This window comes from Eublepharis macularius, chromosome 7 (assembly GCF_028583425.1).
Source record: "Eublepharis macularius isolate TG4126 chromosome 7, MPM_Emac_v1.0, whole genome shotgun sequence".
Taxonomy (NCBI): Eukaryota; Metazoa; Chordata; class Lepidosauria; order Squamata; family Eublepharidae; genus Eublepharis; species Eublepharis macularius.
The window spans coordinates 102,269,929-102,291,353 of record NC_072796.1 but is presented as its reverse complement, the minus strand read 5'-3'; the positions used below and the strand labels follow the sequence as shown (position 1 = coordinate 102,291,353).

Genomic DNA, 21,425 nt, shown 5'->3' with positions numbered 1-21,425 from the left:
ACAATTATGTTTCGGATCTCACCCTGGATGCTTCTGGTCATATCTAGCAGAAAAAATGTTTTGCTGTGCAAGCAGACTCTTGTTTAAGCAACGGTATCTTTATCTGAAAGGTATGATTATTCGGTCTTCCACCCAGCTTCCGCCCAATTTTCTTACAAATAATGTCCGATATCAGTCACTCCCACAAATGAATGGCATTCTGATTTTTTAGTGAAGTAATTATTTTAGTGTTAAAATGACCACTGCGTAGAATACAAGCCTCCTTTTTATCAATGCCTTTAGACAGAGGCTACCTATCTAGAATGTCCCATTTCTCACAAATGCATGCTGGTTATAAAAAAAAACCTCTGCTTTCTGACAATGGGAATTAGACACTGATAAGATTCTGCCTGCTCCTTCTGTCTTCCCCGAGTGAATCACAAAAGCCTCTTACTGTCAACCTTTGGCGTGTCTTGGAGGTTTTCTGTAGAAGTCTGTGGTCTCCTGCAGAGCTGATAAAAAATGAAAGCAGCTGAATCAATTACATTGCATTCTGCCAATGAATATTTATTAAATTCCATCAAGAAACAGCTAGCGGTGAAAGGCATCACGCTGGCAGCAATTTGAATGAGTGTGTCTTAACAGAGCATGCTGTGCATCAAATACTCCCGAAATTTGATTTCATGACAATACGGTTGATCTAGAGTAATTATAAAGGTCGTTTGTTCTCCATGGCACTGCAGAAAATTGGCACAAGCAGCACGAGGAATCCAAGGATCTCATTAGTCACTCTGTAAACCAGATACCTAAAGTGACTGGATTAAGCTTATAGGTATTCAGTGTTCCACATGCAGTCATGGCAATCTTTTGTACATAGTGACTGCCCATTTCCAACAGAAATAAAAAAGGGGGGGGATTAGATAATTGTTTGGCAAGCTAGAAAGGAATCAGGTTTTTTGTTTACTTTGATTTTTTAAATTATAATAAACTGTTGTGTGCCTAAATTTATTTCATTTTAAGAATGAATAAGCCTATATTCATAATGTTCTAAAAAGCAGTATTTGATGTGCAAGGGAGTCAGGGCATGATTGCTTAAAAGTACTTGTGAAATGACAATTATGGGATTTTGGTGAGTGCCGCATTCAATTGGCTTCAATGTTTACATAGTAAAAAGCTTTTAGTCTTCAATAGATTATATATCTTTCCCTTGTAAACGCAAACCATAGGTTGACCACGATTTCCAGGGTCAATATAAGCCATTGTTGAATAGTTCAGATATAATAGCAAAGAGTAGTTTGCTTCAAAGCAGGAAGTGAGGGAAGGAATAGCAGTGCAAGAGGATGGCAGGGAGGGGAGAGCATGCAAGACCAAGGTAAACTTATTCATGTAGTGACAAACTATAAGTTGGCTTTACATATGATCCAAGCCTACATCAGTTTGTGCTGTTGCTGAAGCAAGCTGTATTGCCACGGGGTTGTCTTAAAGTTTGCTGTCTCTGATTCAAGAGGTACATTCTTCAGTCCCCCCCATGCACACACATGCATTAGCATGGTCTGAACAAAGAAATCACTGTAGCCACTGCCATTGGGCTTTCAAGCACATCTTTACAGTTCCTAATCCTCCGAGGAGGACATGATGGTGGGTGGTAAGGTGACCAGCTAAGGCTGACCCATGACACCAGAGATCAGTTGTAATCCCAGTAGATCTCCAGGCCCCAGCTGGAGGTTGGCAAGCCTAGCACTAATGAGTATTTTCTGCCACATATCCTTGGTAGATAGAGTAGATGTAATATCAATAGAGCTATTTCAAGCTACAGAAATGTAGTACATCAAAATCTTAACAAGAATCTATCAACAAATATGGAAAACAAAATAATGGCCCATAGACTGGAATCGCTCAGTCTACATTCCAATTCCCAAAAAAAGGGATGCCAAAGAGTGCAGCAACTATCAGACTATTGCATTAATTTCCTATGCAGGCAAAGTGACGCTCAAAATTCTACAGCAAAGACTCTTACAATATATGTAACAAGAAATGTCAGATGTTCAAACTGGATTCAAAAAAGGAAGAGACACTAGAGATCACATTGCAAATGTATGATGGCTAATAGAACATACAAGGGATTTTCAGAAGAAAATCAGCCTGTGTGTTATAGATTACAGCAAAGCTTTTGACTGTGTGGATCATGAAAAGCGATGGAGAGAAATGGGGGTGCCACAACATCTGATTGTTTTGATGCGCAACCTATACTCTGAACAAGAGGCTACTGTCAGGACAGAATATGGGGAAACAGAATGGTTTCCAATTGGAAACAGTGTCAGAGAAGGATGCATATTATCTCCCTACGTGTTCAATCTCTGTGTAGAGTATATCATAAGGAAAGCTGGATTAGATCTAGAAGAAGGTGGAGTGAAAATTGGTGGGAGGAAGGAACATTAACAATTTGAAATACACAGATGACATCACGTTACTGGCAGAAAATAGTGAAGACTTAAAATGATTACTGATGAAGATTAAAGGAGAAAGCACCAAAGCAGGATTACAGCTGAACATCAAGAAGACAAAAGTAATGACTACTGAGAAATTATACAATTTTAAAGCTGACAATGAGGAAATTGAAATTATTCAAGGTTTTCTATTCCTTGGCTCAATTGTCAGCCAAAAGAGAGACTGCAATGAAGAAATCAGAAGAATGAGACTTGGAAGAGCAGCTGTGAAGGAGCTAGAAAAGATCCTTAAAGATAAAGATGTTTCTCTGGGGACCAGATCAAGATAATCCAAACTATGGTATTCCCCATTACTATATATGGATGTGTAATTTATGTCATTTATTGGACAGTGAAGAAAGCTGACAGGAAGAAAATGGATTCATTTGAAATATGGTGCTAGAGGAGAGATTTGCGGATACCATGGATGGCCAAAAAGACAAACAAGTGGGTACTAGGTCAAATCAAGCTGAATTCTCCCTAGAAGCTAAAATGATAAAACTGAGGCCATCATACTTTAGTCATATCATGAGAAGACAAGATTCTCTGGAAAAGTCAATAATACTAGGAAAAGTGGAAGGCAGTAGGAAACAAGGAAGACCTAAAACGAGATGGCTTGACTCAATAAAAGAAGCCACATCCTCCAGGTTGCACGATCTGAGCAAGTCTGTTAATGATAAGACATTTGGAGGTCTTTCATTCATAGGGTCGCCATAGGTCGGTGACTTGACAGCACGTAACACACACATACATTCTTGGTACTCTTAGGAGATCACTCTAAGGTATTTGGAAAGCTGCTTTTTTTCTCCCAATTTTGGAACTTCTGTTAACTTCTTAACAAAAAACTCAGAGAGCATTTAAGGCAAAACTTTCGCCTTGAGATAACATTTCAGCCACCTTTCACAGCATCACTACCAGTAAAGTCCCAACGGAAACAAAAAAGAAAGATACTCCTTTTTGTAAGGTGGATTCCGCATGAACAATTTTGATCGGACTTTCTGAGCAGTCATGCTGCGGTGGAGTCCTACGAATCCACTTCTCCCTGATTCCACATTAGGCTTTTGTTTCGCATATTTCATCGGCTCAAAGTCCATCATGAGGAATTTTTGACAGGATAAAAATCGATTCCTCATCACTTTTTCCGGGGGAAGTGTTGAATGATGCACATCTTCATTTTTTTTTCTCCCCCAAAAAACGTGGCTACACATAAACGTATCAAACCAACACATTAGAAAAAAAATTCTCACAAAAAAACTTGGCTACACATAAACGTTGCATCAAATAAACATATTGGATAGGCCAGAGCACTTCCCGCCGATATTGTGGAAGAGTATTGGCTATTGACATTTGGAGGGAAAATTGTTACCAATGACCCTGCATCTATCTTTCCCGCTTTCTTCGTGAGCAGTGTGGTTTAGTGATAGGCGTTGTGTTGAGGACGGTCTCTTTCTCCCTCCATGAAATGCCTAGACCACTAGTTGAACGCTGAAGTCCCTCCATCACACTTTCACTCTACCTCAGAAGCTGTCAGCTGTCAGCAAGTAACAAGTAACAAATTTGGTGCCTTGTAAAATGGACCGGTTATTGGTCAGCTGTTGTCATGTGACACAGGATATGTTTCTGCATAGACATGTAGAAATGTTGCAACGTTTTTTTACATTTTTTTTTAAAGAGGAAAAGGGAAAAGGTAGTGGGCGTGGCTCAGAAAACATGACTGGCCAATCAAATTGGAAGGGCGAGAGAAAAGGGCAAGGGTGGGGAGAACATCGGATAAAGAATTCCGCATGATTAAAATCCCTAATCTGCTGCGAATGGACAAATAAGTCGGGGGAAAGCAGGATGGAAAAAAAACGGACAAAACGTGCAGTGGCTTCGAATCTGCTGCTAGGATTGCCTTCCCACGTGTGGAAACACAAGAAAAAATCAAGGTCATTTAGAAGCTGAAGCAGCGAAATCCACTCGTGCGGAATCACCCAGTAATGCCCTCACTAGTCTTCGCAGTATATATTATATCCATGCCATGATAGTGATATTGGTGCAGATAGACTTGGAATTACAGGAGTTGAATAAATAACAGAAGCCATTCAATTTGCTCCCAGAAAACAGCTGGTGCTGATCAACATAATTGCTGCCAGGTATATGGGTTTGATTCACAAACCAGAGTACAGGGGCTGTTGTCTAGTGGTTTGCACACTAACCTGTTCAATCTCTGGCATTGCCACTTAAAAGACTGAAGGTAGCAGGTGTTTAAAAAAAAGACTTTTTTCTCTCTGAAATTCTGGAGACTTGCTGCTAGAGTAGCTGGTACTGTCCTAGATAAGCCAATTATAAGGTAGTTTTGTATGCATATTTATACAGACAGACAAAAAAATCAATTGAAGAGAGAATCTTGCTTTTCCACCAGAAAGAACAACTGAATGTCTTTGGTGAGACTTTCAGTAGGAGAATTGTATCTATATACTTCAAATGCGCATGCGCAAACACACACACAAACAGAGCCATCTTCTGGTATAAGGCATAAAACAGTGAACCATTTGAGCTTCTTGTTTCATTGTAATTTAGTCTACATGTCAACATGAATAATTCTAGTCCAGAAGCTAACAAATTGTTGCTTGCAGACCATCCAAAGTTCAAACCTGAAACACTGTTATTAGTTAGTCCCAAATTTACCCTGTAATAGGCAAGTACACTTTCCATGGCTTTACTGAAGTGGTTGTGATAGCAATTGATTCTTTTAGTTTTATATCTCAGGATGATGGTTGTAGATAGAAAGCCCCTTGCAGCTGTGCTTTAAAGCTAAGATCCTTAATACTACTTTTCATTACACACCAATAATGAGATGCCAAGATTGTGAAGTCTTAAAGCTACCTAGGGTCTTTTGTGATCAGACTCTGTCTCTTTTGTGGCAGCCATCTTTGTTTATTATGTGTTGAATACCTTTTCCTTCTTGCCGTGCAAACTGAAACATCCTAGGATATATAACTAGTTGCTAGAGATAGCAAGTGCATTTCCAGTGTCCAATATACAACTTTAGCTGAATTTACATATCAGTACAAAAGAACAGGAATTCAAGATATAAATTACAGATGTGAAGTGGGCAATAAATTTTCATAAAGAAATAGCAATGGAGGCATGGGAGCACTTGTGGAAGAATACAATTAAGATTACAATGTGTACGAATATTAAAGAAAATGTATACAAGATGATATACAGATGGTACCTAACACCGAAGAAAATTGCGCTGGGGAACGCTAAAATGTCAGATAAGTGCTGGAAATGCAAAAAGCACGAAGGATCATTATACCAAATGTGGTGGACTTGTGAAGTAGCGAAGCAGTACTGGGGAGATATAATAGAAGTAATTAATGAGGTGTTACAAACCCAAATAAATAAGAACCCAGAACTGCTGCTACTAAATTTGGGAATGGAGAATGTTCCAGTGCAAAATAGAACATTGTTATTTTATATGACAGCTGCAGCAAGATTACTGTATGCGCAGAAATGGAAAGTGCAAGAAGTACCTACTGTAGAGGACTGGATTTACAAATTGCTGTACATGGCAGAGATGGATAAAATGACAAGAAAACTTAAAGACCTAGATCCGGGACAGTATTTGGTGGACTGGGCGAAACTGAAACAATTTTTGGGAAAAAAATGGGATGTGAAAGGAGAACTGTGGCAGTTTGAGAACTTTTGAAACAAGACATTTTAAACAGAAGAGAGAAGTGACTTTACCATTAAGAATTTATATCTATTTTAATCTAAGCTTGGATTATAATATAGCAGAAGAGGGATGAAATTTAGAACTGATTTTTTAAAGAATAAGATAGGGAGGTTATGATAAGTAATACCTTTATCAGAGTATATGAATAAGGGAATAGTTAAACAAATATACTGATGGGGCATACTATATATACTATTATGTTGGTAGATTAGATTGTATATTATATAATGAATGTGCAGTATGGTGCTGTGTGCGGTGCCACATTGGTGGCAGGGTGCACAGTAGGGGTGTTAATACATATTATAATGACAATAGTATATTTAATAGAATATATGTTTAAAAGAAATAGAATATGTTTAAACTAAGACTTTTGTTATATATTATATTATATCATACTGGTCTATATTGAGGGGTATAAGATTTATACTATATTGATAGTATAATTGATAGAAGCATGCTATATTGATAGGGTATTTGATATATATGATAGAATACCTGGAAAAAAATTAGAATGTGTTTAGACTAAGGGAATTATCAAGTAATAAGAGGCTGTAAGGATTGGAAAGCTGTTGGAAGTCGATAGAGAGGGGGGAGGAAAAGGGTGGGGGATAGGGTTAATTAGATATTGAGGGAATGTATGTATTGAATTTGAAAAGTATACTCACCAATAAAATTTTCTAAAAAAAAAAAGATATAAATTACAGGAAGTTAACTTCAGACTGAATCTTCGGAAAAATAGTTGTGAACAACAGCTGTGTGGGGGAATAGATAGTGCAGTTTTCCTTGAATGTTTGCAAAGGAAGGTCCCAGTAGTCCCGGGATGTTTGGGGACAGTGTAATGCTATTTGGTTACATTGTGAAGTTGGCCAGAAAATACTGGCCAGCTGACCCACATAACTTGTCCCATCCTTACAATACTGGATATGCTTAATATCACAAGAAAACATAGCAAGTGTCTAAAGGAAACATCATCTGTCTCAGATGACAGGAAGAAAAGGGAGCAAGGCAGTGGTCCTGGGACAGATGTTTAACAGGGCATATACTACAATTTTGCATAGAAGAGTAACACTTCAGGTATATATTAATAAGCAGGGAGGGCGGACAAAAAATCAAATAAATAAATAATAACTGCTTATGTATCACTTTTCTAGACAGATTATTGCTAGAGATGGGCGCAAACCACAAAAAAACTGAACCATGAGGTTCGTGGTTCGTGGGTTTTCACAAACCAGGAACCACGAACTGGGGCAAGTTTACAAACCAGTTCGTAGTTTGTGGGGTTTAAATGCCCCTTTCTGGCCACTTAGCAGCAGCAGGGAAAGGGGCATTTGACAGTTTAAAGGGCCCTTTCCTGCCTTGCAAATAGCAGGGCCCTTTAAACGGCCCCAGCTCCAGCCTCCGCCCCCCGAGCCCCAGCCCCACACTTACCTTGCCCTCCGGGCCTGTGGTGTCCTCCCCCTCCACCCGCGAGGGGCGGGAAGGCCATTTTTTGCCTCTTCCCCTGCTGTGTGGGCCCGCAGAGTGGCAGAGTAGGCTGAAAATGGGCCCACGCAGTGGTGGAAGAGGCCAAAAATGGCCTTCCCGCCCCTCGCAGGAGGAGGGGAAGGATGCCGCAGGCTTGCAGGGCAAGGTAAGTGTGGAGGTGGGGACAGGGGGTAAAGTGGGGGCTGGGGTTTGGGCAGTTTAAAGGGCCCTGCCACTTACCATTTCCTTGGGGAAATGTCCCTTTAAACTGCCCCTTTAATATGACCCAAACGAACCAGTAGACCAGTTCGTGGAAGTTCGTGGAAATGAGCTTCCATGAATCACTGGTTCGCGAACCATGAACCGGCCTGGCTTGTGCGGTTTTTGGGGTCGTAATTTGATTCATGCCCATCTCTAATTATTTCCCCACTAGGAGCTGTGAACAAAGTCAGTGTATTATTATCCCCATAATACAGCTGAGGAGCTGAGGCTGAGAGGAGTGGCTTACCCAAAGTTACTTACTGAGCTCATGGCAGTAGTGAGATTCAGACCACCAGAGTCCTGATTCACAGCTCATCCCCTTGACTTGTGGTATGTTTCAATTCAAATTTCTCTACATGTCCAAAATTAGCACATCAGGGAACAAGGCTGAACTAGATGATTTGGTTTTACAGTCCCCTGAACATATATCTGAAGTAATACAGTCCCTTGAGAACTCTGTCACATGTTCCACTGTGCACTTGGATTGGCTATCAAAGAGCCAGTGGAGTGGGCTGGTGTTACCAGAACTACTATTTATGGGGAAATTAGCATGCAGTCTGAGTTTAAATTATTGCAGATCTTAACCAGCTATACCAGAGTCTCTCTTCCAGATCTAGATTACTCGTGCAGTAAAGAGGCGAGACTAATAAGATAAAACATGTCTTTACTAATAGTGTTGCGTATGCCTATATTAACACACACAATCAAGGTGCATACAAGAAACTAGGAAATAAAGAGTAGGAAAAATAGAGCCGTTTGCATTAGCAGGAGGACCCACTTGAGATCGATGGAACTGGGTATGGCATAGAAGAAAGATGTAGCCGTGAAGTGTGGCGATATCTAATGCCTGCACTATACCTGTAGAGAGAGGCAGCGGAGGTTCGGGATAGGAATGGCACATGCACCTCATGGCAGGGAAAGCCTGCTTAAGTACCCCAAAATGTACCCTGGGGCAGGTGCCTTCCATGTGGTTCTCAAAAGGGGAACAAAGGCTTGATGGCTCTACAACTATCCTTGATGGGCCACTTTAGTGTCTGATTGTATGATTATGACACCTTGGGAAGAGGGGACAAAGGAGGGGAGGGGAGTGCCGGGCCGGTTGATTGGATCTGCTAGGAAGCTGGCGTTGTCTTGATGGCATCAGCTCTGGAATGCGGCGGTAGTAGTGAGATGTGTCCTTTAAGTGTCCTGGACAGCCAGCACGTAGCTTCCATTCCGGGGCGGCTTTCGAGATATGCAGAGCGGGTCAAGGTCAGCTGTTGTGGATGTGACCGGCTCGCTTTCACGAAATGGCAGCCTTGAGGTAAACTGTCCAGGCTGGCTCTTTGCTGCTTGGGAATATGGCTTCTTCCTTGGCACGGCTTGGGCTTGCTAGCAGGCTGCCCAGTGGTGAGGGCAGACTCAGTGACCGTCCTCAAAGGGCCTCTCGGTGGGAACTGACCAGGGGGTGCCTGGCCAGGCTTGTGGGGATTCCCACTGGCTGGCACTGTGCTGCTGGCAGCATGGCTTTGGGCCCAGGTGAGATAGGTGCCCAGGGAGGCAGGAAACAGGCATGGATAGCACAGTCCATTGCAGCAGGGAGAACAGGATACAGGCATGGGCAATGCTGCCCCAAAACAGAGTCTTTGGTGGATCTTTAAAACAGCAACTCAGGAAACTGGCACAGTCCATGGCAGACCCCATAACGGGAGGAGGGGGTCCCTGGCAACACTGGTGGGGCACTTGTGGAGAAATGAGGTGAGTAGTGAGTGATGTGACTGTGGAATCCACAGTGCCCTCTCCTACCTTGAGATCCCATCGTTTGTATTATATTTTTGTCTCGGTATTACTAGGTTTCACCAACTCATACACGTCCTGCAGGGAGTGGAGAGCAAAAGCAACAGATCCAGACGGTTCTGTCATCACCTCCTAGAGCATCAGTTGGCCTGAGGTAAGAGACGTTACACCTCTAACAACATAGCAGTTAGTGAATTAAGAGTGATTGCGCACACGTTGGATAATGCACTTCCAATCCTCTTTATAGATCATTTGGAACGGATTTTTTTGTGTGTGGAACAAAAAAAAGCAGACCATAGACATGCACACCCCAAAATGTGTTTTCTCACCCCTGCATGTTTTTAGCAAAGTCTTTTTTTCAACATAACTAGGTAGCAACATAATATTGAGAAGACTGTTTGTTTATTAATTTTTAATACAACCCTCACTCTGCCATAGAAGCTTTCTGGGTAATCTTGGACCAGTCACAAACTCTCAGCCTAACCTACCTCACAGGGTTTGGTGTGAGGAAAAAATGGAGGAGAGGAAGAGAAGGTCCCCTTTGGGGAGAAAGGTGGGGAAGTAAAATTTTTAAAAATTAAAAAATAGATAAACGTTACTTCTAAGAGAGGAGCTTTTTTCCTCTGTGGAATAATGAGGAATAATGGAACTAGACTTCATTTATAAGGAACCAGTGGGATGAGATCACATCCTTTGAAGATACAACAGTGGAATAGTTAGTTGTATCAGTTGATGGTGTAGAAATAGAAGATGCTCTGATCACATCAAGCTCAGACTACTGTAATGTACTTTCTACGGGACTGCCTTTGAAAATGGGTAACTTCATTAGGTCCAAAATATGACAACCAGGCTGTTGTTGAGGCTAGATATAGGAATTGAATCACACTGGTGCTGCAAGATCTGACCTGGCTTGGTTGGGGGCACAATTCAGAGTACTAGTTCTTACCTTTAAGGCCCTAAACAGCCTGGGGCTAGGGTACTTGAAGGACAACCTCCTCCCACACCATCTGGCCTGCCAGTTAAGATTCTTTTCCCAAGCCCTGCTCCCCAGGGCTCCCTGAACTGCCCCCATCTGCAGAGGTGAATGTGTTGCCAACCAGAGACAAGCATTTTTGATGGTGGTTCCTTGCCTTTGCAATGCCAGCTCCCTTGAGACTTGCTTGACACTAAATATAGTAAGGTGCTTTAGGTACCATCCCAAATTTCTTCAAGTGAGCAGTTCCATCTTCCTTAGATTTTTTTTAATGGTCAGCTTTGAGTTTGCAGACTGTATCATTTTAGCTTGTTGATTGTTGTTTCCTTTTGCTTTTATGTCACAACTTTTAAAATTATTTTTATTGATAATTCTTATGTTGTTTCTATGATTTTATTGTGCTGTTTTTACTTTTTGAGCCATTTCAAGCAGGGCTGTAGAGAGGCAACATATCAGTTTAACAAATAAAGGCATGTTTTATTTGTGTATTTATTAAAATAATGAATACCTCACCTTTCCTTATGGCTCAAAGGTCTACAAAATCATAATTAAAAACATTACAGTTTTAATATGTTGCAGGATCCATTGAGAAACCAAACTAGCTAGGGCTTCAACCATCAACCCCAAATTAAATCATATCTGAAGTCCTTCCTATACCAGTTACGGCACTTTCTTCTTTCTCTTAGATCTCCTTTTTATACCCTTGTTATTTCATCTTCAGAAACTGTGGTAACTAGTTTACAACATTTACTGATTTGTCCACTTCAGTATTTTGTTTACCAGAGTTTACTGTAAGACTACTGTTAACTAGAATGTCTTTCTGGTTATTTTTTTTTACTGGCAGGAAACCAAGAGGAGAAGGCAAAAAATGTCGCAAGGTATACGGGATGGAGAACAGAGATATGTGGTGCACAGCTTGTCGTTGGAAGAAGGCATGCCAGAGGTTCATTGACTGAAGCAAAGAAATCTGGAAGTAGGTTGTACATAGGAGCCTCTTGCTGCACCTCACCACCCTTTCAGTGCTGGCTTTTCCAGAAGGCTTGCACATCAGAATAAAGTAATTGTGCCCATGAAGGACTATTCAAAAGCCTGCATGCAGCAATATAGGAAAAGCTAACAACAATACAACCTGTTGGCAAATTTTGAATCAGGAGCAGTTATCTGTATTTTTCTTTAAAAGGAAAGAAATCTTTTTAATCATGAAGATTTTGCTTCTGGGGAGCTTTTTTTCCACACTGCATCATCTGTATTATGAACTTTGGGATGACAAACAAAAAAAATATCCAATGATGATTCTTTTCCTGAAATGATTTTTTAAAACACACACACATGGTTTCTACTCCTTAATTTACAAATGCATAAGCTACAGTTTTCTCAAGAGCTGCTTTTCCCAGGAGCGGTAAATAATTCTAATGTGAGTAATCTCTTGACTAGAGTTTTCAGGCTTGTTCTTTGGAGATATTAGAATATTGATTTGCTGAAAAGTCAAGCAGCATTGCAAAGTAGATACGGAGAGTGGCCTCAGACTTTGACTCGACACCCATGTGCCACTTTTGATTCTGTCCTAAAGGAGGATGTATTGAAGAATCACCAGCAGATTTAAGATACAAGTACAACCAGAAGTGAGGGGAAAGTCGTGAGTTGAAATGAGCAAACACTGAAATACTCGTAAGAACCGAATATGAGGTTCAGGATCTCTTCCTAGAAGCACTTACTGCGGAAGCACTGCTGAAGATACTGTTAAGAATGAGCACCGCCGGCCACCTAAGCTTCATAAGTACTTATTCAGGGATGTGATCCAACCCAGCAGTTTCCTTCTCTGCTTTCTGTGACATTACCTGATGTGAACAGTTTAGTTTTAAAATAAAAATCATTATTTCTGGAGGGGAAAAAAAAGACTATATGAACAAACAGCCCTCTATTTTCAGCATTTCACAACTGCAGAAAAGAGGATAGTTGGATGAAAAGTCCACTGGTGATAAAGTTGTTTGAAGGTCAGAAGTAAAAAACTTTCTTTACAGTGGGCTGCACATGAATAGGTTTCCGTGATTCAGTGTAATTTAGTACTGTTGAAATGAAAGGGCACAGATTATTCTAGTAAGGCGCAAAAAAAAACCTGGGATAGTTTTTCACAACCAATACAAGTTTTGGGCACAGTGTATTGGAAAGATTTCCTGCATAAGACCTTTTGAAAATAAGATGTGCACAAACATAACTTTACATTCATTTCCGTGAGGTTTGTAGTTGAGAATTTCTTGCTAGACCCTGCCAGAACTGAAGTTGTATCCAAAGTTGGGGAGGGGGAGGGATAAGATAGAAAGCTTTTGTGGATGCTTGGTTCTAATTACTGTATGTGGGGAAAAAATCTTAGGCATCATTTATTTCTTGGCTTAGAAAGACTTTTAAGGGCCTACAATGGAGTATATTACACATCTTTTACTAAACTGTCTACTCTGAATATTACTAAGAAGGGGAGGAGCACAAAATTTGTTTGAAACACAGAATCTATAACCAGGACAAACCCTTACATCAACTTTAGTCCAAAGCTACTGAATTAGCTTTAACAGGCTCCTTAAAAAAAAAAAAGCAAGCATGTAAATAGCCCGAGCAGTCCCCTACTGACTGTTCTTCTGGTCAAAACTCAGCATTGCATTTATAGGATTCTCTTTGACCTAAACATTCCCAACAGATATTCATCCAGCCGCATCTTGGAAAAAGGCATTTATGCAGATCCACTTGCCGTCTTGCACTATTGCATATCTTTTGGTAATAGGGAGCGAGGAGTGTGCCTCCCTGGGGACTTAACAGTGAAGGAACATGGCTTTATGAATTCCATAGAAGCATTCTTTTTTCCTTACTATTTCTTACTTATTTTTCTTACTATTTCTGTTTCTGTCAAGCCTAACCTTAGAGTTAAGGGGAAAGTAAGATTCAGACAAGGGCTTTTTTTTAATTGCTTAGTTGTAACCTGCACTTTGCAAGTGTCTCCAGAGCATGGTGTTTATATGACTAAGCAGGCAGATTCTATGCCCTGCTTGAACATGTTAATGTGCAGTTTTTCCAATTCAGTGTGCAGTTTTTCTTTCGTGTTTACAGTACATCTCTAACCATCCATATACTAGCCTCTTTGAGATTCCGCAATAGTGATTGTCCATAGTATAACCCTAATTCTGATTTGTTGCTTGGAAACGAGTACAGGAACGACTCCTTGGTATACATCTAGGAGAGAAGATTGTGAAACCATATATGGCTGTTGCCAATAAGAGTTAACAATAATAAGCTAGATAGACTAGTGGTCTGGCTCCTGGCATAAAGCAGCTTTGTGTGTTCTAAGTATATTTCTTGCTGCAGAAAGAATACAAGTCATAGAAAGCTCTAAACACTTGCCAACTGATGTGGTTAGTGCTCTTGTTATACCCCACCTGTCCTTCCAGAAGTTCAGGGCAGCATACATGCTTTTCCACTCCTGTTTTTAATCTGCACACCAGCTCTGTGAGATAGCTGAGCCATTCAGACTGGCTCACTCAAGATCAGCCTTAGGCATCCATAGCTAAGTGGCAGCGCAAACTCAGGTCTCCTCCGTATAGCATTCCAACTACTGTACCACAGTGAGCCCCAAATTAGGATTATATTGTATCTACTATCCATAGGGGATGGTTTGTATCTTCTTGTTTGAGCAATGTTCCAGTTAAGCTCTCTGGATTTACAGGTTCATGTTTCTGTTCTGTCTCACAGAGACAACCTCAACACATTGTTACTACTGATTGCCATAATTAGGACAAAGGTGGTAGGGGCTGGCCAATCTGTTCTAAACTAGGACTTGGTGAAGTTACTGGTAGGTAGCTCTGTTGGATCTAGAATCTGGAAGGAACATCATAGTAAATTTTAACAGTGGACTGGAGTTTGCCTTGTTGTACATAGTTGCCTGTTTGAAAACGACTTACTTTGGAATCAGGATGGAGTTTGTAATTGCAAAATTTCAGTAGGATTTTGAAATACAGGAACACCACAGGACTGTAACTTAGCCAGCTTGATAGGTAAATGCTGCATCAAACTATGATAGGTGAATGCTCAATTAAACCACTGGCTACTGCTGCACACTTGATTTACAGATTTTTTTAACAGTTGTTGTAGAAAAATACATGTTGAATTTTATTGTATCTGCTCTGAATTAATTCTGTGCTGAAATATTGTCCAGTATATATTTTAAGTGTGAAATTGTAAGTTGGAGGGGCCACAGCAAAACGATCATGCAACCCCCCCCCCCAATGTTTTATCTTCATGCTTATTCACTGATATTCAGAGTACTTGTTGAATGCTACTTGCTGCACTATTTTTACCCCCTTTAATTATCCTTCCTTGTTTCTGCAACTATGAACGCAACCAATTGGGGATCACATGGGGAATGTGATGGCTGGATTTGGTTGGGTGGCAATGTCATTGTGCAGATTTCAAGAGAGAGGTCACATGAAACAGTTCCCTCCCTGTAAATGGTTGGTGGGAAGAAAGAGATGATTCAGACACTTCTTGTCCATTTTGTAGCCTTCCATTGAAACATCACCCTGAAGGGAGAGAAGAACATTTTGCAGGAGATTAGAATAGTAATTAAATGCATCTCCCCAGTTTTGACTAAGTGCTATTTTGAATATCTTAGTCATCAGCTATGTGGTGCTACTAACATTCTTCATAGACTTGGATACTAGATCTCTTACACAAAAAATAATTGGCAGTGTCTATTCTGGGCCTAGTTAACAGATGTTTATTGCCGATATATTAAAATCACCACAGATTGATTTTTACCATGCTAGTTTCATTTGCTAGCTATTTTGTTTGAATGCACCATTGGTGGTAGTAGAGTCCATGTCCAAGTCAACCAGGAAAAAGTAGAGTTAATGCTTGTGTGTGATAAATGCCAACTTTTGGCATAGAAGGCTGCATTCAGATAACATAGAACCCTGTGAAAGCTGCTTTCAGTATAATAAAACCAGCATCCGTGTGCTTTTTTGTTTAGGTTTCATTTTTCTCTTCATCAAAAAGAAATAGGACCCAAAGAATTATTTTCTCTCAGGCAAGCAGCTTGCACCGGCCCAATAGAATTTTTGACTTCTTCTCTTTTGAACGGGTAATTCCAGATTAAGTAGAAATGTAGGAAAGAGTTTATCCCTCCCTCCAGTTATTTTCACAAGATTGAAAACTTTTTGAGTTTATCGGCCAGGTATAGGAATAGAAAATGAACTAATGAGCCACAACTTGTTGTTTGAAATCAAAACAATTGAAGAGAGCTATATTTTGTGCTAGCACTAAGACTTGATTCCTAAGAATGGCTTACAAGTAGCATTTTTGCATAGAAATGGAAATGCAAAAGAGGGTCTATGTACAATTGCTATTGAAATAGTACTGAGTTCATTAGGGGTTTTTTAGTGTATATCTATGGGTGATGAAAGTATCTTTTCAGGACAAACACTTTAGGCCTGCTCAGTTGTTTATGCTGTATCCAGCATGAAAGGAGAGTAACATATCTTCTTGCTTTTCTACTTACCCTTGGCTGAAAGTAACTTCTGAACTAGGCAATATTGGTACGCATGATTCAGTTGAACCAGTTGTCTGTCATCTTTTAGGAAACAGCAAATTAAGGAAGACCTTAGGTACCCAGTATTGGGCTGAGGAAAGTGGAGTAGGCTGAGCATGGCAGTCTGTCAGCGTATTCTTTTTTCATTTGTGCTCAGATACGAATGTGTCACAAAAATACAAATTCTGTTATGGTGCATCTCCTTTTTAGCAGACATTTGTTTAGTATCAGCAAGATAGATTTTTTAAAAAAAAGAAGAATCATCCATGCAAGCAGTCAGTCAGATAGTTAAACCTGAAAGTATTCACAATTAAAGCCTAATATGGCATTTTTGTGGCTATAAAAACAAAAATAATAACAAACAAATCTTATACCTAATGCTGTTTTTTTGTATATTCCCAGTGTTCCAAACCCTGTAGGGCACCATCTTTTATATGGTTGTTACTTGTCGTAGTTCTTATGATGGTGCTATCTTGCCAGATCTTTTGTTTTATAGGAAAGTATTTAAGAAACTGAGCACTAATAACTATCTAGATAGAGAAAAGAGGTGTGGGGTTGTACTCTGTTCCAGTCAGTGGAGATCATGTTCTTAGGAAGTCAGGGATTCTTTCATGAAAAAGTATTGATAGTGGAAAAGCTGCCTAAAAACAGTTTGGTCTGGCATTGCTGATCTTTCCCGTAAAATACGCAGCTCTAGAGGAGGGCATTGTATGACACATTCCCACTTTGCACTTGGTAAAAGACAAGCCGGGCTGGTGTCCCAGGATTTCTAACTTCATGACTAACTATCCAGGAGTTTTTCAAAAGACAAATTAGCATGGAGCAGGTTGTCTGAGGAACAGAAGTTTAAAAATAACTATTCTAAATTATCTACTACACCTGGTTCATGATCTCCAGTTAATAATGAGCTTAAGTCCATTAAATTTTGAAGGCACTATAATGTGACTAATTATCTTTTTAGCCTTGTCTTTATGTATTTACATTGCACGACAATCTGTTTTTTTGTGATGTCGTACTCTTTGTTGTTGATCCAGAATTCTATTTGTCCCAAAGCTTGTGTGTCAAATTAAGGATATACCACGCAGTAGATAGCCCAGTGAACTGACATAAAATTCAGTTTAGCTGATTAGATATTATAGTAAATTTATTAGTAATTCATAAAATTTTTAGTGTTTCAAGATTTATGCAGAAATTATAGTAAAATGGAGATAAATAACAGCCTTATCAAATGGTGCAATAGTTGCTTTCTATTCAACAAAGGGCTAACTTTTTGGAGAAGGGGTACATAAACCACTGTGAAGAAAGCTTTCACAATATCTTTTTAACAAGTTTGTATGAGTCAAACTAGAACATTTTATAGTTTGCTAATAGCTTCAAAGCAAACTATTGGGTTTCCCAATTTTTTTCTGCGATTCTTCTGAAATTATTCATTATTTATTTATTTACATTTTAATAGGGGGTGCAGTTTGAAAATCCTTCTTAAAAGAATTTACTGGCAACCTCAATGTTTAAAAAACTATTTTGTGTCCGATCATTAAGGTGGTCCCATTTTTCAGGATTGTGTGTTACTGGAAAGGAGGGCTAGCTAGAGAACCTTATCATTCTCCTGTGGTCCGGAGTGGGGCAGTCAGCACTAGTGGGTAGCTCCTCCTCCGTCTCTTGCGCAGGGCCGGACAAACTTGCGATCCTCGGGGGAGGGGCTCCCAGGATGACTCAGTTTTTCCGGCCCTGCTCAGCAGAGCGGACGCGAATTCGGAGCTCTGAAGAGAGCGGCGATCTGCAAAGAACTTTAGAGGCGCTGACTCGCCGGGGAAAGGAAGGACGTGTTCCTCCACCCCCCCCCCCCCGCTCCTGACCGAGCGTTTTCTGAGCGGCACGGGAGCCGCGGAGGCGAGTGCACAGCCGACGTTCCTAACTGTCCAGGACCCGGCTGTTGCAGAGGAGGCGTGGAAAGCGGCGGGAAACTTCGGCGGCCGCGGAGCTCAGAGGAAGCTTAAAGGCTCCAAACGGCAGAAGCCTCCGAGAGCGCGCCAAAAGACGGTGAGTACTGTGCAACCCCGCCAAGAGGCTTTTGCTCTCTGCGAAGCGGGGGGGGGGGGAACCGGGCCCCGGCCCTAGTTTGGGAGCGCAGAGAGCAGTGCGGCCTCGGAACGCTTCAAAGGAAAGGGAGCGATAAGCAGCCTCTTACTGCATTTTCCTCCCTGGGCATTGCGGCTCCGTTTCTTTGGGGGTGGCTAGAGGGAAAATCTCCCTAATGCACTTCCCTGCAATTTTGATCCGTGCAAACACTGTGAGTTTGGAAAATTATTTGGCCATCCGGGTAATGCATGCTCACGCTTGCTCCCACTTTAGGCAACACGTTTTTGGCGGGAATGATGTCACAGGCCAGCACTTCAGAACAAAAAGCCTCTGAAAGCATGGATGCATCAGAAAGGCCAAGTCACTCCCATTCTAGCCAAGGGAAGAGCTCTGGGAATGGTGAACCCGATCTCACAGGCCCAGAGGCTAAAGCCAATATATTGGCATGGCTGCAGGAAGAAATTAGGAAAGGAATAGATAGTGCAGTTAAAGAGCTTAAGGAGCAGCCTGGCTCCAAGAGGAAAACCCCAAGCACCTCCAATGAAAAGAAGAAGGCTGGGTCCTCCACCCTGTCCAAGCCAAAGAAAAGAAAGCTGGCCAAGTGGATTGAAGTTGACTCCAGTGCCTCTGAGGAGTCTAAGGAAGATCCAGACTCATCCTCGCAGTCCTCAGGAAGTGAGGAGGGGGAATTGTCAGAGGAAGAGGAGATGGAGGCTGATCAGGCGCAGTCCAGGCTTTTTCCGCAGGAAATGTACTCTAAGTTGCTTGCAAAAGTATTAAGAACCCTGGAAATCTCCCAGTCCTCAGCGAGTAAAGCTGAGACGGAATCTGCCTACCCACAAGGTCTGGAGAGAGCCTTGCCCAAGGTGGGTCAGAGGCACACAGGGGTGCCCTTGCCAGCCATCTTCCACGATGTACTGAGAGTGGAATGGGATAACCCGGCCAAGCCTAAAGCCTACCAGTCTGTGTTCCACAAATTCTACTCTCTGGGTCCAGATGACGCCAAGAAGATCAAACTCCCTGCAGTGGATGACCCTGTCTCCAGTCTGGCAACCACTTCAGTCCTACCCATGGACGCGGAGGGCATGCCCAAGGACCCGTCGGACAAGAAAATAGAGCAGGCCCTGCGTAGAGACTTTGAGGCATCCGCGGCGTCTCTCAGGTCTTCCTCAGTGGGATCACTGTTTGCGAGGGCAGCCTACACATGGGCCTCAGACCTGGCTGCCGCAGGCAGAGAGGTGCCCAAAGAGGTCAAGAATGAAGTCAAAAAGATTGCCCTTGCGGCAGCCTTTGCAGCGGACGCCACCCTGGACTCCTTTCAGATGTCCTCCAGAGCCATGGGCTTCAACGTCGCTGCAAGAAGGAACACCTGGCTACGGAACTGGGATGTAGACCCACCAGCCCGCAGTAAGGTGGCGGCAATCCCTTACTCAGGAGGCAAACTCTTTGGAGAAGCACTGGATAAGTATCTTGTAGAAAACTCAGACAAGAAGAGGGTGCTGCCATCAAAGAAAAAGGAGATGAAGTACAAAGGAAGGCACTCCTTTCGTGACTTCAAGAGATCAGCTAGACAGAATTCAGACAGGCCATTTAAGGGTAGATGGCAGTCTAAGACCAGATCCGACAGTAGACCCTTCGCCTACAGAAAGCCAGCCTCCCAGTCCAAGGCTCAGAAGAAGACCAACCAAGCATGACTATTGCAACGCACCTCGTCATATAGGGGGGCGCCTGCAGGAATTTGTGCCCCAATGGATGAAGACAGTTTCGGACGAATGGGTGCTGGAGACAGTATCCAGGGGCTACTCTTTGGAGTTCGACAGAATCCCAAAGGCACGTTTTATTCCGATGGCCCGGAACTGCTCCCGGCTGAAACATCTTCAACTCATGAAGGCAATCAAGCACCTGTTACAAATCAGGGCTATAGAGCCAGTGCCCAAACACTCCAGCAAACGGGGAGTGTACTCGATCTTCTTCACTGTACCGAAGAAGAACGGAGAGATCAGGGCCATTCTGGACCTCAAATGGTTAAATCTCCACATCAGGTCCAGGAAATTCAAGATGGAGACGATGAAATCGACCACGGAAGCCATTCAACACGGGGACTTCCTGGCCTCCATCGATCTATCGGAGGCCTACTTACATATCCCTATCCGGCCAGCGCACAGGAAGTACCTGCGTTTCGCTTACAACGGACGCCATTATCAATACAGAGCCCTCCCCTTCGGCCTGAAGTCCGCACCGAGGGTCTTCACCAAGGTCCTGGTCACGCTGGTGGCTTTCCTCCGGATCCAGGGGGTGGCGCTGTCGCCCTATCTGGACGACATTCTCATAAAGGCTCCCTCCCTGCTGGCTGCTCAAACAGCAGTGTCTCTGACAATACAATGCCTGGAGAGCCACGGTTTCATCGTCAACAGGCGGAAGAGCTTGTTGGCACCAGCGCAGAGGATCGAGCACCTGGGCGTGATTGTGGACACAGCACTAGACAGGATCTTTGTGTCACTGGAGAGACAGCAGAAAATCAGGTCACTCATTCAGAACATTCAATTGAGAAGGCTGGTGGAGGTCATGCAGCTGGCCAAATTGCAAGGCATGCTGGTATCCTGCCAGGATACCCTTCAATGGGCCAGGTTCCATACCCGACCCCTACTGAGATTCCTGCGGCCATATCAGCGGGTCATAACACACAGGTGGCACAAACTGGTGGAGATTCCCGAGGCGCTGCACAAGGAACTGAGCTGGTGGATGACACCGAACAGGTTCGTGGAAGGGTCTCCCCTCAGGGAACCAACCCGACTAGCGGTGACGACGGACGCCAGCCTGTCCGGATGGGGAGCCCACATGAAGGACAGGATAACACAAGGGGAATGGCTCCCGGAAGAGCGGGAGGCCAGCATAAACCTGCTAGAGCTCAAGGCCATCCGGAATGGGCTCTTGGAGTTCAAGGACGCACTTCAAGGAAAACACGTCATGGTACACACAGACAACATGACGGCCAAGGCCTACGTAAACAAACAAGGAGGCACAAGATCCAGGCAACTGAGCAAGGAAGCAGAGGAACTCTTTCTCTGGGCGGAAAGGAACTTGAAATCAATAAGGGCCAGTCATATAGCAGGA

The 21,425-nt window shown here is 42.4% G+C and overlaps 1 protein-coding gene across 1 annotated transcript in view; it reads left to right on the top strand.

Moving 5' to 3' along the window:
- ZNF704 (zinc finger protein 704) overlaps positions 1 to 11,989 on the top strand; it is a 61,458-nt gene extending 49,469 nt beyond the window's left edge. The window contains exons 8-9 of the mRNA XM_054985645.1: positions 9,747 to 9,844; positions 11,508 to 11,989. Coding sequence (XP_054841620.1) covers positions 9,747 to 9,844; positions 11,508 to 11,619 — 210 coding nt within the window. The 3' untranslated portion in view covers positions 11,620 to 11,989. The remainder of the gene's footprint in view (positions 1 to 9,746; positions 9,845 to 11,507) is intronic.
- Positions 11,990 to 21,425: the final 9,436 nt, after the last annotated feature.